Below are 22,215 nucleotides of genomic sequence, written 5' to 3'. Positions count from 1 at the left end.
AATAGCTAGTATTCAACTTTATTTCTCCAATGTATTAATACTACTTAGGTTAAGGTAAGGACTGCCCGATTCTTTCCTATATCTATGTTTCATATATCTACAGTTAATCTGTCATGGCATGAAATAAGGGAGGGGGTCCTTAACATTGTGGAGTCGTACATAAATTGGTGACATAAGAAATCCATTTCTTTACTGAACCCTTTTTTCATGAAAATTCATCTGAAAACAGACTCCACTTTACAGAAAATGTTTTGTTATCCCAGTTGAGTGTGATGAGCATTATACACTGGACATGTCCTCTTGTGTGTGCACAGCCCTGAGGGGTAGGTGTAAACCTTTCCACAAACACACGCATATCCCTTCCTGTCATGCACCGCAGTCTTGTGACAGCTCAGCGTCTTGGCACTGGCAAACATCTTCCCGCACTGACGGCACTCCACTGCTCTCATTGGACGATCAGCTCCAAATATACCAGGGATAAGGTCATACGTCAGGTCAAGTGTTCCGGCAATATCTCTTCTGTCATGAACTTGACCTAAACGAAAGAGAACAAAGAAACTATTAATAAAGAAACGAGTTAGATGCAATGTTAGATGCAATGTTAGATGCAATGTTAGATGTGATTTATATTATTTGACGGATGAAACTAAGGATTCACAACGTAAACTGGACAAACACATTGAAAATAGGAATAAGAGCGTGTATATATACACACTGTCAGTATAATTCACAAAATAAATTCAGACATTGAAACTAGGTTCGATCTTAAAGATAAGGAAGGGGGCAAATTGCAACTGCTTTTTATCTACCTCAGTGTGTCCCCGTGAAGATCGGTGGTAGAATAGGTCTTCAGCAACCCATGCTTGCCGTAAAAGGCAACTTTGCTTGTCGTAAGAGGCGACTAACGGGATCAGGTGGTCAGGCTCGCTGACTTGGTTGATGCATGTCACTGATCCCAATTACGAGGTCGATGCTCATGACAACATCATCAATCACTGGATTGTCTGGTCCAGATTGGTTTATTTACAATCACTAATTTCATAATGGTCATCTCAGGGAAACCTAAAACTGATTCACTTGTAGTTTCATCTTTCCAAGTTTGACCATTGAGTGACACTGAGAAAATTGATTTGATGAATACTTGACAAACATTTTTTAATGAACAAAAGTATTTTCATCTTGGTACAATTAAATTCCAAGGGACTCACATACACATGTCTCTGTATGGGTGACCCGTGGCACACATGATTTGTTTTTATTTGTTGCCACATTCAACAATATGTCTGGTCTATGACGGAGGGTTGTACTTAAACGAGTCTTGACCTAACAAACAAGTGATGGATATAATGAGCACTGTCCCACACCAATGGGGGTTGATGATATGCAAATACACGGAAACACATTTCTATCATGTAGATAGTCTTCAGAAGCTCAGTAAATGAATAGCACAGTCAACTATTTGTAGTATGCATTTTTGGTCGGGCTAAAGAACTGATAAGGCAGTTTTTTTGTTTGTTTGTTGTTTAACGCCAAACTGGAATAAATATTTGAGTTTGGACCAGACAATCCAGTGATTGACATCATGAGCATCGATCCACCCAATTGAGATACAATGACATTCATCAACCAAGTCAGCGAGCCTTACCACCCGATCCCGTTAGTCGCCTCTTAATACGACAAGCATTGTCGCCTTTTACGGCAAGCATGGGTTGCTGAAGAGCTATTCTACCCCGGATCTTCACGGGTCTGAAAAGGCAGCTGAAAAACCCACTCACTTACTCGCGTTCAATATTATTGCACTTTTATAGAAATATGCATTCATGTGTGTGGGGCTGTTTGTACTAGTCTGGACTAATGTTATGTTTTTTGTTCGAAACACCAACAATAATGATTGTTTGACAGTGTACTTCTGCTTTAAGTTACACTAATAAAATCGCCCAACAATTTTGACAATTTTGACTACTTTTTTTCTGTTCGCCTTTTTGACGCAAGAACAACTTTCTTCATAAGTAGCGATTTGTACACTCAGAAGTAAACTACATAACATTTCGTGGGGATAATCAGATAAGTCATTATATCTGCCATCAGAATTTCAAATGAAGTCCTCATCAGTGTCAACTATCCCTAAATAGTTGTACAGGAAAGAGCATTAGGCAGCAGGATACTATGTCCTGTACAACTGTTTACGGAAAGGACTTCTGCTAAAAATCTGAAGATTTGATAGTGTGATGACAGCCAAAACACAGAATTTATGGCATTGGTGTAATAGGGTGTAGTATTCTTGAAATTGTTAACAATTATAACTACTGTTTGACTACGCTTTTCAATGATGGAATCCAGTCTGGTCTTGTAGAAACAACTTTGTATCATTGCAGTGTGACACACAACATTGAGAAAGAAAAGCAAATAAAATCTGTATAATAACAAGTAGAGGAATTACTACCATGCGCTAACTTCCACGCAACGAACCGCGCTCAGAGCACAAACGACACCCATTCATATGTCCACTAGAGTTAGGGGACCAGTACTTCCACCGTTCTGATGCATTGGCAAGTCCTGACTTGAAAATATCAAGTGCAGGGGCTGTTCTGAGGAGTATTCCACTTCTGTGCAGCAGTAACTGCATTAAAGGATTTAAGTGTCCATGCGGGAATGACAAATTGAGGTCCACCAGACCACAGGTTTCCCAGATGGCTGGTACACATGGACAAAATCCTTAAGATGAGATGGAGCTGTTCAATTTACGCACTTGAAGTCTGTTCTCTATGCAACTGAGTGAGTTGGGTTTAACGCCGCTATTAACAGTATTCCCGTTATATCATGGCGTGTCAGCTTAATGTGGGAGGAAAGCCCGAAGTGATGCAGGTCTCAGACGTTTACCACTTCGGTGAAACCCACGAGCACGGGTATGGTGATGACAAACCTAGAAACATAATCGGGGCGAACCGGGATTCGAACCCACAATCATAGGTTTCTGGCGTGCCCAAGGGACGCAACACTGCACGGCGAATCGAGGCGCCAGTGCCCCCCTATGTAAGTGAGAAACCAAAGCAAAGGAAATCTGATATTTTATTGATGTATAAAATATGTGTAATACATGTATCGTGACTTTTCCATGAAAAAATCCCCAAACAACAACGAAATTATGATATAACTACAAAGAGACATATATTTCACAGTCAGGCAATAGTCTTTCTCAGTAATAAAAAATCATATGTACGAACAGGTTATTACAACTGGACAACTGTGGTGAGGTAGTTGTCCATAATATCTTACATTAATTTGCTGAGTGTCAGCTTAATGTGGGAGGAAAGCCCGAAGTGATGCAGGTCTCAGACGTTTACCACTTCGGTGAAACCCACGAGCACGGGTATGGTGCTGACAAACCTACAAACATAATCGGGGCGAACCGGGATTCGAACCCACAATCATAGGTTTCTGGCGTACCCAAGGGACGCAACTCTGCACAGAGAATCGCGGCTCCTTAGACGACTGGGCCACCCGTACCACCCATTAATTTGCTGAAGACACAAATAGCATAAAACCATTTTCACAATTTTATCAACATGTGATGGCATATTTTACTGTATCATTACAAAATTTGACAAATATTTTATGTCAACGGGGAGCATGATCAGTGAGTGTAGAAAATGATATGTCCAAATGTATACCCCAATAAAAGACCTGATCACATCAAGGTTAGAACCGGTCACAAGTCACCATTGGTTGTCGGACATGCTTCCTGTCACATATAAACAGCGAGATAGAATTATGACAAACATGTACATTTGACAAAACATTTTTCTTTCTTAGTCGTGAACCATATTTTGAAGAATTGGACGATATTAGACGATATTAAGTCTCTCACATCAATTTGTGACCTTGCATAAATAGTGATTATTATACAAGCATGTGCGTCATACTGATTTCACGAAACGAGTGTCAGAATTCTTGTATTTCTCGAGAGCGAGTGAGTATGACACACGTGCGAGCTAAATAATGTCTTTATTACTCATTATTTCTTAATTCTTTTGAGCTCACCATTAGAAAAGTGCACTGATCACGACCGCTTTCTCAGAAGACCACAATTGTCAAATGACGTCAACAATCTTTTCAAGGGTAATATAACAAAAACCGAATGACGTCAACAATACCCTGGTCAAAGTGAAGTGATATTTCATTTGTGCACATACGGTTTTTAAGAACTTGTTTATTTCTAACCCTATGGGTAATAATACTGACTTGTATACTTCTGAAAACAGCAGTTCATAAGCCATACCATGACTACATTAGACCAAGTTTATTGCTGTATTGGTGGTGATGCTACACACTGATAGCCAATTTGTATCAGTCACAGTTCGTAAGTGACTGTTTGTTTGTTTGTTGTTTAACGCCGCATTCAGCAATATTCCAGCTACATGACGGCGGTCTGTAAACAATCGAGTCTGGACCAGACAATCTAGTGATTGATATCATGACCATCGATCAACGTAATTGGGACCGATGACATGCATCAACCAAGTCAGCCAGCCTGACCACCCGATCCCGTTAGTCGCCACCTACGACAAGCATAGTCGCCTTTTACGACAAGCATGGGTTGCTGAAGACCTGTTCTATCCCGGATCTTCAACAACCGTTCACATAATCCTATTCAGCCTAGTCTGTTCATGGCATGGTTGCGAAATATATCGTATATTATGTCAACATAAAACGTCAATGCCAGACAACAATATCAGATTCCACTGGGCGTAAAAGTCAAAATATCGGTGAAAATAATATGAATGGATCACTAATAATCGGTGATGACGTCAGTTGTGAGCGAAAAAGGTCAGCAAGTCATAAATTGTGTAAAACAGTCCAGTAATAAAAAAAGAATAAGCATTACATTATATATGAGGGTTTCATCAATCAGACGTTCCTAATTATCCTTTTTGTTGTTATTAGTAAGCCACGTGTTCGACATAATCAGTAGTTGTACTGAAACAACAGAAACACATGTAAGAGACCACTAAGTTTATATTGTATTCAGGTTATTCCCTAGTATCATGGAGTGAGTGAGTGAGTGAGTTGGGTGTAACGCCGCTTTTAACAGTATACCAGTTATATCACGGCGTGTCAGCATAATGTGGGAGGAAACCCCGAAGTGATGCAGGTCTCAGACGTTTACCACTTCGGTGAAACCCGCGAGCACGGGTATGGTGCTGACAAAGCTAGAAACATAATCGGGGCGAACCGGGATTGGAACCCACAATCATAGGTTTCTGGCGTGTCCAAGTGACGCAACTCTGCACAGCGAATCGCGGCGCCTAAGACGACTGGGCCAGCTGTGTCCCCTAGAATTATGATGCTTGGACCTACCCATTATCAACTGAGGGGTGGCGTTAACAGAGTGTAGTCGAATCACCACACCCTACCACAACTACTGAAGCTGAACTGACTGTAGACGAAACAAGCTGCACCTCTCAGACACAGTATACTGACTCGAAGCCAACCAGTCCTTGTTTTATCCGCTAAAGCCGAGTACCTTGCATGGTGTCAAAACAACCATCTTTTAACGTCTAAGGTATGACATGGCCAGGAGATAATAATTTCTATTTTTGAATACGAGCAATCCTTTCACTCTAACTATTTTTCTTCAGAGATGTCCTTAAGAACAGTACATATATATCGTATTTCATTTTGGGCCTCGGACGTACATATAACTACATTTTGAGGGGCAAAAGAAAGTAGAAGTGATGCAGGTCTCAGACGTTTGCCACTTCGGTGAAATCCACGAGCACGGGTATGGTGCTGACAAACCTAGAAACATAATCGGGGCGAACCGGGATTCGAACCCACAATCACATATTTCTGGTGTGTCCAAGGGACGCAACTCTGCACAGCGAATTGCGGCGCCTTAGGCGACTGGGCCACTCGTTGCCCCGTTTCCGAGAGGAACGTATGTAAACGGACAGTTATCAAGCTGGGGTGATAATCTACATGGAAACGTCGCTGTATGCAATAAACCAGAGGTTGTTATTGTAAAGTAGTACCCTTTTCTGAATTATTTTCCTACTTCTGGAATGCCAATCAAACTAAGAATAACCAGTCTCGATTATCCGATAATAACCAATAAACCAGATGTTATCCATAAAGTATTTTTTTCTTGATGGTTATTCTCTGGCATTGATGTTTTGTGCATACCTGGCTAGTGCACTTATATATGCAGTTTGTACTCCACGCCCCCACCCCCCTATCATGAACACAGGAAAAGAACATACAACAGAATACATATCATAATGTCATAATGAAATCAAACACATTACATTTTTTATGGAATGTGGCTTGCATATTCAAAACTAATTTTTATATTAAATATAAAACTGAAATCATTTGATATGTGTTAACCATGGAAATGTGTTTTGGAAAATCGGGAACATTTTTCATGAATGATACAAAAATATAAATATTACATCCACATTCCCAATTCAAAACATAAAGTAAGTACGACTATTCTGTAATTGTTATTACAAATTTTAGAATTATGTAACATTGAGTGAGTGAGTATGGTTTTACGCCGTTTTTAGCAATATCACAGCGGGGGGCACCAGAAATGGGCTTCACACATTGTACCCATGTCGGGAATCGATCCCGGGTCCTCGGCGTGGCGAGCGAACGCTTTAACCACTGGGCTACCCGACCGCCCCTGTAACAATGACGATATAAAACTAAAAGAAAGTATCAATTTTCCTGATATATGGATTTGAAATGAACCAGGTGTTGTATGGTAACACATGAGTGTTGTTTTACGCCGCTTTTAGCAATATTCCATCAATATCATGGCAGGGGACACCATGCCATCTTCGGCGTGACGAGCGAACGCTTTAACCACTAGGCTACCACACCGCCCCGTATGGTAATATGTACTGTTTATATAGTATCGTACACGTTATACTGAAATGGAGAGTAAAAAGCTTTAAAAAAACTGTAAACAAAAAACAAATTATAACCCGGTACAAATTTGATATGATTGTGAATACTTATGATCAATCAGTTTTGATGAATAGCCCTTTGACTTCACTCATTGTCTGTTTGCAAAAAAAATAAAAATGTATGAAATTTTTAAAGTTAAAATGTGTACAAAAACATTCTTTGAAATTCTACTCCTTTCAAAAAGGCAGCATAGCATTGTACACGTTATACTGAAATGGAAAGTAAAAAGCTTTAAAAAACTGTAAACAAAAACAAATTATAACCCTGTACAAATTTGATATGATTGTGAATACTTATGATCAATCAGTTTTGATGAATAGCTCTTTGACTTCACTCATTGTCTGTTTGCAAAAAAAAAAATGTATGAAATTTTCAAAGTTAAAATGCCTACAAAAAAATTCTTGGAAATTCTACTCCTTTCAAAAAGGCAGCAAATGTGGTGATAATAAAGGGCTAAAGAACCACTTCCAAACATCACACCAGTGACTGTAAATGCAATGGACAATTCTTCTTATGTCTCCTGAGGGCAAATGGATACCTGTACGTCTTCCCACACACACAAGGCAGTGTCACATTGTTATGGATAGCATCTATGTGCACCAGCATGACCTGTTTAGCAGTGAACTCCCTCCCACAATGTGGGCACATCCACCTCTTCCTGTGAAGTGAAGACTGCCCAAGATCATCAGGACCTCCATGAGCATCTGCAGGAGGACCTCCTGGAGAGAGTTCAGGACCTCCCCAGCAGCCTGCATCAAGACTGTCCTCATCTCCACCTTCCTGGGGAAGAAGGAATGCCGCATGGAGAGGAGGGGGTGCCATGCGGTGAGTCAAATGAGAGTATCTTGCTTGTTTTCTCTCCACCCCTCGGCTTTGTTCAACAAGAATATCTGAAAGTAGTAAAGATAATGTTGTAATTAGGGGTTACGAATGGGGCTATTTTCACTATTGCGATTCTATTGCATTAATTCTAAAATGAATAAATTATCATAAATATGCCCACATCTTATCAGAAATCTGCGGGCTAGTGTAACTTGGTAGCAGCTCGCATTTCCCCATCGATAGGCTGCTTTCTATTCTATTGTTAAGTGCTGTCATTGGCGTCACACTTTTCGTATGTGGCGTCATCCAGTGTTATGTTCTATGACGTTGCTCTTAGTAAATAGAAGGACCTCCACTGTGAGTTTTGCTTCTTACAGCCATCAAGCTTATACTTCTGTTTGTTGTTTTGTTCATGTTGGGGAATAGCTTCACATACGATCATCTATGCAATAATAACGACCTGGTCAACTGCCCTCCTTTGTCGGGCTTCTGCAAATGATTATGCCCTGAAAAATAGTTCTTCCCTAACAATATTGGGATAGTTGTAAACTAACATTACGGCCATTTTTCTCCCAAAGGGAAGTAACTCTAATCTAAATCATTATCCTTGCTCACCAACAGGTTTGAAATTTGCATAATTTATGTTTATTCATAACTAATTACAACTATTAAAACTATCGATTGTTATGCATACTATCGAAAATACTATCGGCATGTTTAAATTCCCATCGATATTGTCTGAGGCAAAAATATGAAGTTTTATATATAATTATCAACAGCCTGGCAAAGGAAAGTATACACCCATGTTTAATGGCGCCAATAGATGAAACAAACAAGAAATGGTTATTCCATGGTGATGTATGTGATACGGTTAAGGAGAATCAGAGTTGTGTTTTGGACCTAAAGTTTGCAGTTTTTCAGGAACTGTTTTCTGCCTAGTAACGTTTTGTTTGTAATTATTTGGTCAAATCCAATTTTCAAGTGTGTACTTTATTTGCCTGCCAGTTTATAACAGGCATTTCTCATAATGTCTCTTCATTGATAATGTTGGCTATGTAACCCCTGATACAGACAGTCCCAAATAGATTAAGTTGTACTTATATTGTGAGGGAATTAGAGTGAGTGAGTGAGTTGGGTTTAACGCCGCTTTTAACATTATTCCAGTTATATCATGGTGTGTCAGCTTAATGTGGGAGGAAAGCCCGAAGTGATGCAGGTCTCAGACGTTTACCACTTTGGTGAAACCCACGAGCACGGGTATGGTGCTGACAAACCTAGAAAAATAATCGGGGCGAACCGGGATTCGAACGTGCCCAAGGTTTCTGGCGTACCCAAGGGACGCAACTCTGCACAGCGAATCGCGGCGCCTTAGACGACTGGGCCACCCCTAGGGAATTAGAGAAGAAAATTCATTGGATGTCATTGAATTCCTCTTCAACTGAGAATGGGATAGGTGTGTAGCCTAGTGGTTAAAGTGTTTGCTCATCACACCGAATACCCGGTTCAATTTCCATGGGTACAATGTGTGAAACCCATTTCTGATGTTCCGCGCTGTGATATTGCAGGGATATTACTAACAGTGGCGTAAAACCATACTCACTCACTCACTCACTCCACTGATAATATTTACAATGAAAACTCAAAATCTATTTAAGCAGATATCTGAAGAAACATCGAGGTTTGATTCATTGAAACAAAAGACGAGATAGGTATTCACCAGGCTGTCATCGAGCAGGAGAAATCACTGAGAAAATGTTGCATGTGCGATGCTGCACGCCCTCTGATGTCTCTGGAGTGCACTGACGTACTTGTACACCTTGCCACACACGCAGGGGTAGGTCAGCTTGTAATGGGTCACCTCCAGATGGCGCTTTCTGTACCGAGACTGTGAAAACACTTTACCGCACACGTCACAAGGAAACTGGGAGTCGCTTGGGAACTGTTGCTCTCCCACAAGCGCAGCTCCAAAACTACGGATGGTACCAGAAAGTGGGGTGGCAGAGGGACCCGAAGGCCGTCCTTGCCAGGGGTAGGATTGTCCATAAGTGCCGTCACGCGTGTCCTTAAGTCCACATGGCTTGTCATATGTTTCAAGAAGTCCATAATCTGGAAGTAGCAAAAGATTCAGGGTAGATGACAGGCTTTAGGTCATTGTTGATTTAGCAAAGCATCGTTTTACCTTCACTTATATAGTAGGGGTATTGATAGAAATCATCCAAATACAAAAAAAACAAAACAAATTTATTGCAGTATGCACTTAGGGACTGGTTACTTAATACATGTCCACCCCTTCCTATGGGTGGCAGAGGGACCTAAAGACCGTCCTTGCCAGGGGTAGGATTGTCCATTGATGACCAGTCACAAAATAATGTTGAAACTTATTCTTGAAAGATTTATGGAAAATAAAACTGTGTCTCTCCCCTCCCCCTTTATAGATTTCATAAATGTTGGCGATCCCCTCCTTAGCGGTGTCAATTTTTCATGACATTCCCCTTAAGCTCACTTGGTATTATTGAGGGATCATACATATAATAAGAGCTAATTTTCAATTTCCAAGAGTGCAGTTCAGTTACATCTGGAAAGAACCATTTTATACCCACATTAATTGTTACTTGTCATGCTTTGTAATAATAGTTTGTATGTGTATGGACTAAACCACTGGGCTCTGGGTAACTTTTTCCATCACCTTCACTCTTGCTTTTTTCATTGTTTTTAATAGTCGTTCATTTTACCAGTTTCAAAAAAACGCATCCAGTCAGTGTGACATAAGTAAACAGCATGTTGTGTTAATCTCATTGTCAACATACTCAGACCTATTCGCACATGTTCAGGTTTGACACCATACAAGATGACTAAAAAAACCCGTCGCACTAAGCTGCTATTCATCTGTAACCGCTGTGTCCATCCAGTTCCCGTCTTGTCACAACACTAATAGGGTACAGGGACCTCTCAGCCCTTCAGTCTACACACAGCGTGTTAAAAGTTGGGATCAATAATGGCTGTTGAATATCAACCAAATATTACTTAACTCAGTTTTTTTTTTAGTAATGATACGGTGTTTTGTAAGATTAAAAGGTTGGGCTATGTGCATAAATTTCATATTTTAGGCTTGGTGTCGACACGCAAAATTAATATGGTGACACATTCATTGCATGATGTACAGATCTGGTTACCAGAATGGAGCTATTATTCCTGTGTTAAAAACGTTAATGAAGAATTCTATGTATCATGTAAGGCTAAAAATTAATATATTTTTTTAAGTATGTCACTGGGCAATTATTTCGTGAAGTGGGACGTAACGACGCATTTAAGTTTATTGCACTTACACATCGACGTGCATGTGTGTGTGTGTGTGTGTGTCTGTGTGCGTGTGTGTGCGTGCGTGCGTGCGTGCGTGTGTGTGTGTGTGCGTGCGTGCGTGTGTGCGTGCGTGTGTTTGTGCCTGCTTGTACTGCTCCGGACTAATGTCGGTTTTATAGTGCTAGCCCACCGAGAAACCTTGCCACAGTTTAACATGGTACCATACTCAGACACAGTATACAGACTCCGAGCCGACCAGTTCTTGTTTTTCCCCTGTTCAAGGTAATAACAAGTACCATCTTTTGATGTCTTTTGGTATGATGCGGCCAGAGGATTGAACCACCAACCTGCTTTTTGGCAGATACTCTATCCACTACACCACGGAGGCGGGGATGAAGATTGTTACATATAGTATTGTTAGATGAGTATCCTCTTACAACACATTAAATATAATAATTGACACAGTATTGTGAATCATGCAACCAGATTCACACAGTATTGTGAGGTGCATCGTGATTCACACAGTATTGAGAATGATGTTTTTACACCGCTTTTATCAGTATTCCCGTAATATCACGGAGGGGGGACCGGAAATGTTGGAAATTGAAGTTAGGTGTTTGGCGTGATGAGCAAACGCTTTAACCACAAGGCTTCCCTGCCTCGACCTTTATATTATTGTCAGGTACATCACGATTCATAAAATATTGTGAGGTGCATCAAGATTCATATAATATTGTAAGGTGTATCACGATTCATATATTATTGTGAGTTGCATCACGATTCATATACTATTGTGAGGTACATCACGATCACGATTCTATTGTATTGTGAGGTGTATCACGATTCATATATTATTGTGAGTTGCATCACGATTCATATACTATTGTGAGGTACATCACGATTCATATAGTATTGTGAGGTACATCACGATTCATATACTATTGTGCGGTACATCACGATTCATATATTATTGTGCGGTGTATCACGATTCATATAATAGTGTGAGGTACATCCCGATTCACACTGTATTGCAAAGAGGGTATCCTGATTACCAGTAGTATTGTATTGTGAAGAGAGAATTGCAACACATATTGTGAGTGTATCAATATTCCAGCCATATCCGCTACAGCAACACATAACGGTACGATTGGAATTTTACAACTAAATATTTTCATCTATTTGACTGGAATTTTATAAACAAAACATCAATTGTCCTGAAAATTCGTGAAAAAATAATTGTACTTCACACTGTTGAGTGAGTGAGTGAGTGTGTTGGGTTTAACGCCACTTTTAACAGTATTCCAGTTATATCGCGGCGTGTCAGCTTAATATGGGAGGAAAGCCCGAAGTGATGCAGGTCACAGGGGTTGAAAAATACCATTGCCCGACGCCCGTGCCAAGTAAGGTTTAGATGTCGGGCGTGTAATATACGTTTTCTAGCATGCCCGTGGACAAGTAGAGCACCCAAATTGAACTGGGTCAAGTTTCACGCGAATGTAATCATGTGATCATGTTACGGTATTTGATTGGCTAATATTTTGTTAGCAGACTGACAATGTAATATGCATACAGCTACGCCAGTCAACCAATGGGATTAATACATTTCGATGTCAGACAGGTCAACAACGAGAACCAGGCTTGTTTCATTGTTAAATCGTAGAAACACTTCCATATATGGCACATGTTTCTTGGAAATGGAATTTCTTGGAAATTGTAACGCGAGGTTGAAACATTTTCCGACTTTAGATGCTCCGTTAGGCCTAGCTTTGATGAAATATAATTTTGTCGAACTACAACAAACGGGACTTTTAACGAGTGAAAGTATGGCATTTATTTAATAGGTGTTTCTTTTCGTTGTCAACTAAAGTTCATTCGAGTCGTCAATAGCGATAACCTGACCGTGGTTGCTGTAAATAACGGCGAGTTGTGCGATCTATCGACCCCTTTTCGCACGATTTCGGCAAAATTGATCTAAACTGTATTGAATAAAATTTAAAATAAAATTAATAAAATATGCTACAAACATATGTCAAGGTACAAGGTGTTTTTTTTATAACCAGATAGTAATAATAGGATTTAATTGCGGAATTTGTTGATTGGTATTTCCTGTGTTGCGTGCAGGTGGTAATGTTTTTGCGATGGGGAAATGACATCGTGTCAGTGACTTGAGTTTACTAAAAGTGTATATAAGTTTTGGGAACCATGTGTTACCGCACACAATAACCGAGTTAGCGCTATATTGAAGAGTGCAATAGCGAGGGATCACTGTAAGTAAATCTGTTGTTTCAAATAAGTAAGCTAGTAAAGGACAGAGTAGTCTCCCTTTGCCTCATTAGCACCCAGAGGGGTATCTGCAATAACAATTTATATTGCCAGTACCGCACATGGCCGATCATGTCTCAGCGGTCTATTTTAAGTTTCTTTTGCGGTGGGGACGAAGGCAGAGGGAAATTCCGAAAGTTGTATATCGGCGAAGAATAAGAAGTATGACGAATGTAAACGAAAACGAACATTCATCGCTGGGTGGAAAGACCAGTTTCCTTGGGTTGCGTATGATGACACAGCGAAAGTCATGAAGTGCACCATTTGTTTCAAGGACCCAAACATACACGCTTGCAATCGTAAGAGAACGTTTATTGATGGATGTTCAAATTTATTAGCTTGATTTTGGGCTAGTACATTTTAAAATAGGGCAAGTGAGAATGTTGGTCATACTTGCCCTTGGTCAAGTAACATTTTTAATAATTTTTCAACCCCTGTCAGGTCTCAGACGTTTACCACTTCAGTGAAACCCATGAGCATTGGTATGGTGCTGACAAACCTAGAAACATAATTGGGGCTAACCGGGATTCGAACCCACAATCATAGGTTTCTGGCGTGGAATATCAAATGGTTGGTCCCTTGCCCAGTCATTCTGTGCTGACCAACTCTTAAATCTTAAATCACCCCTTTAATTTCAACTGTTCATATTCTTTGTTTGCTTCTTGTTAAACACAGCACTCAGCAATATTCAAGTAATATGACTGTGGCCTGTAAATAATTGCGTTGGGCCAAGACGATCTAGTGATTGATATTATGAGCATTGATCCTTAAGGGATACAATGACACTGCATCAACCAAGTGACCACACTATCCATTTGATTACCACTTAGGACCAGTATATGTTGCTTGGGACCGGAATAACCAGGAATCATCACAGGGTCAACTATTCATAATAAGGAGGATCGTTACAGTGTAGGGGGCACAGGTGGCCCAGTCGTCTAAGGCGCCGCGATTCGCTGTGCAGAGTTGCGTCCCTTGGGCACGCCAGAAACCTATGATTGTGGGTTTGAATCCCAGTTCGCCCCGATTATGTTTCTAGGTTTGTCAGCACCATACCCGTGCTCGTGGGTTTCACCCAAGTGGTAAACGTCTGAGACCTGCATCACATCGGGCTTTCCTCCCACATTAAGCTGACACGCCGTGATATAACTGGAATACTGTTAAAAGCGGCATCACACCCAACTCACTCACTCACTCACTCATTACAGTGTAAATCCAGAAACAACATTGTAAAGTTAAAAAGATGAACACAATTGTTTTTTCCCCAATTCATGTTTTACATGCTTCCCCCTTCTCCAAACACCTGGTGTCATGACTCCATCACTGATTTTTCAGCGATCCATGTATATAATTTTTACGACTATGTTGCCTCCTACGCCCAAAGGAATCTGTTTTGTTGAAAAATCGAGACAGGTTATTCTCTAGTAATGACGTTTCATATTTTCTTGCATATATGAGACAAACACGAATTATCAACAAATATTTATTCACATATCTCTCACTAATACATACATGTATCTTACAAACAGAATAACATTATAACATGATACCCAGATGATTACATGATCTGTACATAGATCACATCATATGCAAGATAAAAGTCATGAAAAATGTTATTTACAAAATGAATTCACCGATATTAAAATATGAAATTGACACAAGATCTTACTCTGAGATCATAATCCAACATGTTTAGGTGCTTAAATATTCACAAAATGTAATCAATGTCAAATATTGCTAAAACAGTGATAAAACAAAGTAGGTCTGATTTGATGACAAGTGATGATTGTGAATGAGTGAGTGAGTGAGTGAGTGAGTTGGATTCAACGCTGCTTTTAACAGTATTCCAGTTATATCACAGCGTGTCAGCCTAATGTAGGAGGAAAACCCGAAGTGATGCAGGTCTCAGACGTTTACCACTTCGGTGAAACCCACGAGCACGGGTATGGTGCTGACAAACCTAGAAACATAATCAGGGCGAACCGAACCGAGTTGCATCGATATTGAGTTGCATTTTTGGCAAGGGGTCAGCAGTCGTATTAATTTGGAGATTATTAATTTCAAGACTTACAGTAACCAGCATATCATATCGCTTTTCTATCATGCTAACTACCCTGGACCTGCCCACCACCAGGGCTTCATTTAGGAAGTGATGTCATCGTCTTTATCAGTTCACTCACTGACAAGCTTGAAACCAACAACCAGTCAAAATGAGCCTTCTTTATGAGCTATACCTACGTTCAAAACAGTGAAGGCAGAATTTAGCCCCTGATGAAGTAAAGAGTGAGTGAGTGAGTGAGTGTGGTTTTACGCCGCTTTTAGCAATATTCCAGCAATATCACGGCGGGGGACACCAGAAATGGGCTTCACACATTGTACCCATGTCGGGATTTGAACCCGGGTCTTCGGCGTGACAAGTGAACGCTTTAACCACGAGGCTACCTGACCGCCCCGATGTAAGGAAAGGAATTTTTCAACGAATCAGAACACAGTTTTCAATAAACTTTGGATGTCCTCTTGATTATTAATGTCAGACACGGGACATTCAACAATGTTCTGTTGTTACACAAGATGAATCAGTTTTAATCATGAGAGAATTGCGTAATTTGATTGGACAAGTGTCATGTGACTCACGAAGAAGGGTGATGAATTGGTCCAGGGTATTCATAATGGAATAAAGCCTGCGAGATGCTAGAGGGCTAACAATCACATGACCACCTCCTCCTACGGTAACCCATTAACTGTTGGGTGAAAAGAGGCATATTTCGATCAGCGTCACTTGCCCAAGGAGACACCACATGTGCTTCAGTTCAGTGTTGGGCAGGACTGAAGCCCTAGAAACTCCAAAGAGTCCAGCTGCTGAATATGGCCATTCATTCATCTAGTGTCCATGATCATCTACTGTCCATGATCATCTACTGTCCATGATCATCTACTGTCCTTGATCATCTACTGTCCATGGTCATCTACTGTCCATGATCATCTACTGTCCATGATCATCTACCGTCCATGATCATCTACGGTCTATGATCATCTACGGTCTATGATCATCTACTGTCCATGATCATCTACGGTCTATGATCATCTACTGTCCATGATCATCTACAGTCCTTGATCATCTACTGTCCATGATCATCTACCGTCCATGATCATCTACAGTCCTTGATCATCTACTGTCCATGATCATCTACAGTCCATGTTCATCTACTGTCCATGATCATCTACTGTCCATGATCATCCTCTATCCATGATCATCTACTGTCCATGAACTGTGTTACACTGGATAATCAAGGATAAGAAACATACACCACTCAGATAAGCTTTTTTTGGACTTAGGACAAATAGTACTGAAAGACATCATGTTCAAAAAAGACATCTCAGTTCAAACTGTAAGGATTGTTTGTTTTTTAACAGACAAAACTGTTCATTATTTTGTTTTTGCAGTTTCTTCAAAATATGTACGTAAAAGCGATGAAAAACATTTCAATTATCATCAGAAATCTCTCCTAACAACAGTGTCCATTGTACAATTTGTGATTACTTCTGTATATCATATAACACAAGGTCAAGAGTGAGTGAGTGAATATGGTTTTACGCCGCTTTTAGCAATATTCCAGCAATATCATGGCGGGGGACACCAGAAATGTTGGGAATCGAACCCGGGTCTTCGGCGTGACGAGCGAACGCTTTAACCACTAGGCTATCCGACTGCCCCTCATAAGGTCAAGAGGTTTCCTTGAAACTGATCTTCATTGTCTCAGCAATAAACAATTATATTTCTGATGCCGTTGTAAAGTGTTACGAAAAGAGAAAGATTTTCCACACTGACATACAAATTTCACTTTGTCATGAATTGCTGCTCTGTGTTGTTTCATGGACTGAAGAGCAGTGAAAACTTTACCACACTCTGCACATGGGAAAACAGGCCTGTCTCCTCTGAAAGAACGAAAACAGTCTAAACTGTCTAAAGTAACATGTTCGCTGCTTAGAATGTTTGGAACACCATGATCCTGAACCTGAAAGCCCCAAATGTCTAAACTGCCTCTGTGAGTGCTGAGTTGTTGCGTTAAGTCAGCCATTTGGACTGATGACCCTGAAAGCAACAAAAAGTTACATCGTGTCACAGAAATATGAAACAGTAGTTATCATTGTGTATCATTCTAAGAATACGACCTCTATTACATCACAGACATAAATTCTGTTTTGGCTGTTCTCACACTATAAAAATCTGTGGATTTTACAACAGACGTCTTCTTTTCACTGCCAGCTGTCTAAGAAGTAGTTGTTCGAAAACAGTATCAAAACTGATTTCCTGTTGCAAAGATCATATTGTGTCGTAGAATATTTGCTGTTTCAGTAAAGTTAGTTTGTACACATACGGTAAATACAAAAAGTATGTACATGTGAGGGAATACAGATTAGACAAAGCCTTCTGCAATCTAACAGAGTCATTCTAAACATTCTTGAAATCAATCAAAAAAAGTTTTTAGAATGTTTCAATAAAATGTTTATCCCCATAGCAACGATTCACACTCAAATAATTGTTGTTTCATTTTCCTGCAAAAAACAACCACTAAAAACAATCTGAATATTGTGGATGATACCATATGAGGGATCCAAAAAGATCATTAGGGTTTCTCTTAATGTTTACAATAACTGGAACATAATACCAGAAATTACAGAAATCCTACAGTCTGTCTCCCAGAATCCAACTCAAGTCCTGAATGATTAGGCAAGTCTAGATTGCCTCAGCTCTAAGCATTGCAAATAAGTTAACATTATTTCTTGGACTAAATGTTAGTCTAGAAATCCTACTACTTCAGTGATATGCCTCACATTTTGGGAAATACAAAAGTGAGCTTTGTGGCAAATACTGGCCGAGAGTTGAGTATTGTAAATATATGCCAGGAATAAAAATTGTATTATGTGAGTCTTTGGCGAGCAAATATATATACCGTATTCAACGTAATAAGCGCCCGGGGCACTCTCAAAATTAGAAATAGGGGGCTCTTATTAGAATATAATTTTATTTTATAATATAAACAGAGTTGAAAGATCGTAAATTTCTAGGTTTATGTACCTGAAATGATACAAAAGAAAAGTCCGTGCGTATTATACACGACAGATATATTTTTCCAGAATTTAATTTCCCATAATTAAGGGTGCATATAATACACGAATAAATAAGTCTTGTGTACATTGATCAATCGGAAGAGGTGCTAATTGGGATTGTTCACTAGCCAATATATTAGCAAATATCACCGTGGATGCTTATTAGAGCTGGGCGCTTATTACGTCAAATACGGTATGTCTTATTCCTATAATATAATATTTACAATACAGAACCATATGAGGGTAATAATATGTTTATCATAATGTCATTCTGAAAATACTGGATGTCACTTTCACTCAATGAAGAAACATTTTGAAACCGAGCATGAATACAATGTTTGAGTTAATTGCCTAATTTATCATATAGTGCCAAATGAATCGCATATAGGTCAGCGACATACTGTGAATGTGAGTCAACAGTTTATTGAAAAAGAAGGTATTACATCAGCGTATGGAGCTTGAAAGTAGTTCCTGCCAGGCAACCTGATTTGCATATTTATCGGATCATATCTAGTAGATCAGATTGGTTTTATCCCACTGATAACACTATTCATCATATGATCAAATCCATGTTTGTGTATAATCTACAAAAGCCTACTGTTGGATGCTGCCTGTTTCCATTGTTAAACTGCAAGCATCATGAAAGCTAGACTAACACTTAGTCAATGAAAACATGTCATTAAAATAATAAAAATATTTTTCGAAAGAACCTTTTCTCTTCTGCTGTTTTCATGTGGAATCAAGCATACTAGACTTGCCTAGGCTTTTAGTAAAAAAGAAATACCTAAAAAATACAAATTCCACAGTCATGGTGCAGGACTACCTGAAATCCTACTGGATATTCCCTAACTCAATCATGTTCTCCTGTTTAAATGCAATAGGAACTGAATCAGTGTAACAAAAGCAACATCAGGTTTGTTTCTTCAATAAAATAGGAATATAGGTTGCACACCAACAGCATTTCTCTAAACGAAAAATTCTTGTAAACATAAATTGCTGTGGATGTATCAAGGTCATGGTCACTATAATCAGCGATCTGAGGATAAGTTTTGAAGGTTGAACACAACAATACAGAAACAGTTGTACACATATAGCATCACTATCTTCCTCTGTTGTTACATGTAGTCAATCACTGGCCATATACAAAACTAATTCATAGTTCAAATGCAGAATACAACTATGTACACAATGGACGAACGATGAATTCCTTTACTTCGAGACATACCTTCATGATCATCAGTTTTCTTTGCAAAAATACATAAAAGATATGTGGCACTAAAATATTGGATTATGCATCATGGAAACGAAGAAGGTCTTCCAAAAGCTACAAATGAGACATATTTTACAGACACGCTGTGACATTGATTCTCCAGATCTACATAGTGAATAAGCGAAACTCGAATATAATATTGCACCATGTTGTGAATGAAACATTTCCATTTTAACATTCAAATAATTTCCTTCTGAAGTACAAATGACTATTGTCCATAAATTTGACAAATATCAATACAGACACGCACATGCCATGGTCATATTTAACTGGCTGAAAAGTTTCTAAAATTTCCTGAAAAACGGGATTGGGATGGGGGTGGTGCAGCGTTGGAGGGATTGTTCTAACCACTGTATCATATATATTTTGCTGACCCCCCCCCCCCCCTCCTCCCAAAATAATAAATGACCAGTCCCTAAAGAATGTTCAAATCTAAAACAACTTTTCATTTGAAAAATAGAACTACCGTATTCAACGTAATAAGCGCCCAGGGCGCTCTCAAAATTAGGAATAGGGGGCCCTTTTTAGAATATTATTTTGGTGGAAAAAACAGAGTTGAAAGATACATTTCGTGGTTTATGCTGACGGCCTGAACTGTTTATATACGACAGATATATTTTTCCAGAATTTAATTGCCCATAATTAAGGGTGCATATAACACACCAGTGCGTATTATACATGAATAAATAAGTCTTGTGTACATTGATCAATCGGAAGGGGTGCTAATTGGGATTGACATGCAAATATATTAGCAAATATCGCTGTGGGCGCTTATTACGTTGAATACGGTATGTCATTTTTTCATCTCGCCCATCACCCACTCATATCCGATTGTGATAAATTCTGTCAAGGCCCCTCGTTCACTGCGTAACTTTTCCCCCCTTGATCTCACCCCCATCCCCCACAATAAATTACCACTCCGTAAAAGTGCAGCATGGTGTCAGTTTCCACACACAACTTATATAAATTCCACACACAACTTATATAAGGAAGACATAACAGCACACCATAGGAGATATAGGGACAGCACTTTGCATCATCCAACAAGCTCATCTGATTTCCTTGTGCTGACATTTTAAACGTTGATAAAGGAGGAATATATGCATGGCTTTCATGTTTAAGCTCTTACGCCCCTGTCACACCATGTACTTGATCAAAGTCTAGACAAAAACCTGAAATGTTGGGACAATAAGACAAAGATGCTGACATCAAGATCTCATCAAATGCAGAAAGGGGCCATTCACCATCCAATAACAGAATCAGAAGAAGAATAAAAGGAACCCAAAGAAAATGGGTCAAATCCATGAAGAAATTGTCTTCTGAAAAAAGAGAATAACATCGGTCATACTTCAGAGTGATATTTTGAGAAGTGAGTGAGTGAGTATGGTTTTACGCCGCTTTTAGCAATATTCCAGCAATATCATGGCGGGGGACACCAGAAATGGGCTTCACACATTGTACCCATGTCAGGAATCGAACCCGGGTCTTCGGCATGACGAGCGAACGCTTTAACCACTGGGCTACCCGACTGCCCCCTCTTCGAAAGAAGCTGTCTGAGCTGAGATCCAGAAACGGATGACAACGGCTGAAGAAAGATTGAACAGAACTCAAGGATAAATAGATGAATTGGTTTGTGCTGAATGTCATTGAACACTGCCACGTCTGATGGATATCAGCTTCTGTCTGAACTCTCCTGGGACATATGTTCAAGTAGACTGGAACTCGAACCCGGATGGAGACTGCCTGATGACTGCTGATTGAGGAAGACCAAACATTTTCTTTTATGCTTGTTTAGTCCCTGCATGTATTTGTACTCATGTCCACAGAGGCAGGTATACGTCACATCATGATGGACAGCTTCAACATGTGCCTTCTTGCTCTGTTGGGACGCGAACGTCTTCAAACACAGCTCACACTGATATCTACTCAACCTTGGGGACACACCTTGGAAACTACGCCATGCAAACTGAAGTCCACACCTTGGACCTTCTGAAATCAGAAACAGGAAGTGGCATATTATTTCGGAGAAATAATGGTGCTCTACATGTTGGAAAATGATTCATATAAAGCCATCAAACCTGTATAATCCACACATAATACCTTCTGAAATCAAACAGGAATGATTTATGTTTACCAACAAAAACTAAATCTGAAACCACAATCTGACCTCACTTGTCTGAGGAGGGTTAGAAACGATTGCAAGTCTGACACTAGCAAAAATCTGGTTTTTCAAAGACCTATTTCAGCTTCATGCTCCTGCTTGGCCAAGATGGGATGTGGACAAGATGCATACACATGATTGGGATCTTCTTCTGTCTGACCCAACAGCTGTTACAATTCGAGAGAATATTATAACAATATTTTTTCGCACAATATGCAACTGACAGATGAGACAAATAAAAGGGGAACAGAACAAG

General features: G+C 39.7%; 1 protein-coding gene across 6 annotated transcripts in view; it reads right to left on the bottom strand.

The window, feature by feature from the left end:
- Window positions 1-239: 239 nt before the first annotated feature.
- The window catches only part of LOC124129002 (C2H2 finger domain transcription factor mtfA-like), a 108,067-nt gene continuing 86,091 nt past the window's right edge, over window positions 240-22,215 (bottom strand). For 3 of the 6 annotated variants that reach the window (XM_046492510.2, XM_046492761.2, XM_046492634.2), the window contains one exon: window positions 14,898-17,509. Coding sequence is in view for 4 of the 6 variants with exons in the window: in XM_046492634.2 (XP_046348590.1) it covers window positions 17,166-17,509 (344 nt within the window). In the remaining 2 variants the exon portion in view is untranslated. Of the gene's footprint in view, window positions 536-7,398; window positions 7,863-9,520; window positions 9,901-14,897; window positions 17,510-22,215 lie in introns of those variants that run through there. The other 3 variants (XM_046492800.2, XM_046492502.2, XM_046492580.2) reach the window with 3 other exon arrangements.

The sequence above is a fragment of the Haliotis rufescens genome, unplaced genomic scaffold, assembly GCF_023055435.1.
Source record: "Haliotis rufescens isolate VD_foot unplaced genomic scaffold, xgHalRufe1.0.p SCAF_9, whole genome shotgun sequence".
Taxonomy (NCBI): Eukaryota; Metazoa; Mollusca; class Gastropoda; order Lepetellida; family Haliotidae; genus Haliotis; species Haliotis rufescens.
Note: the sequence above shows the minus strand (reverse complement) of the source record. Positions and strands in the feature narration are given on the sequence as shown.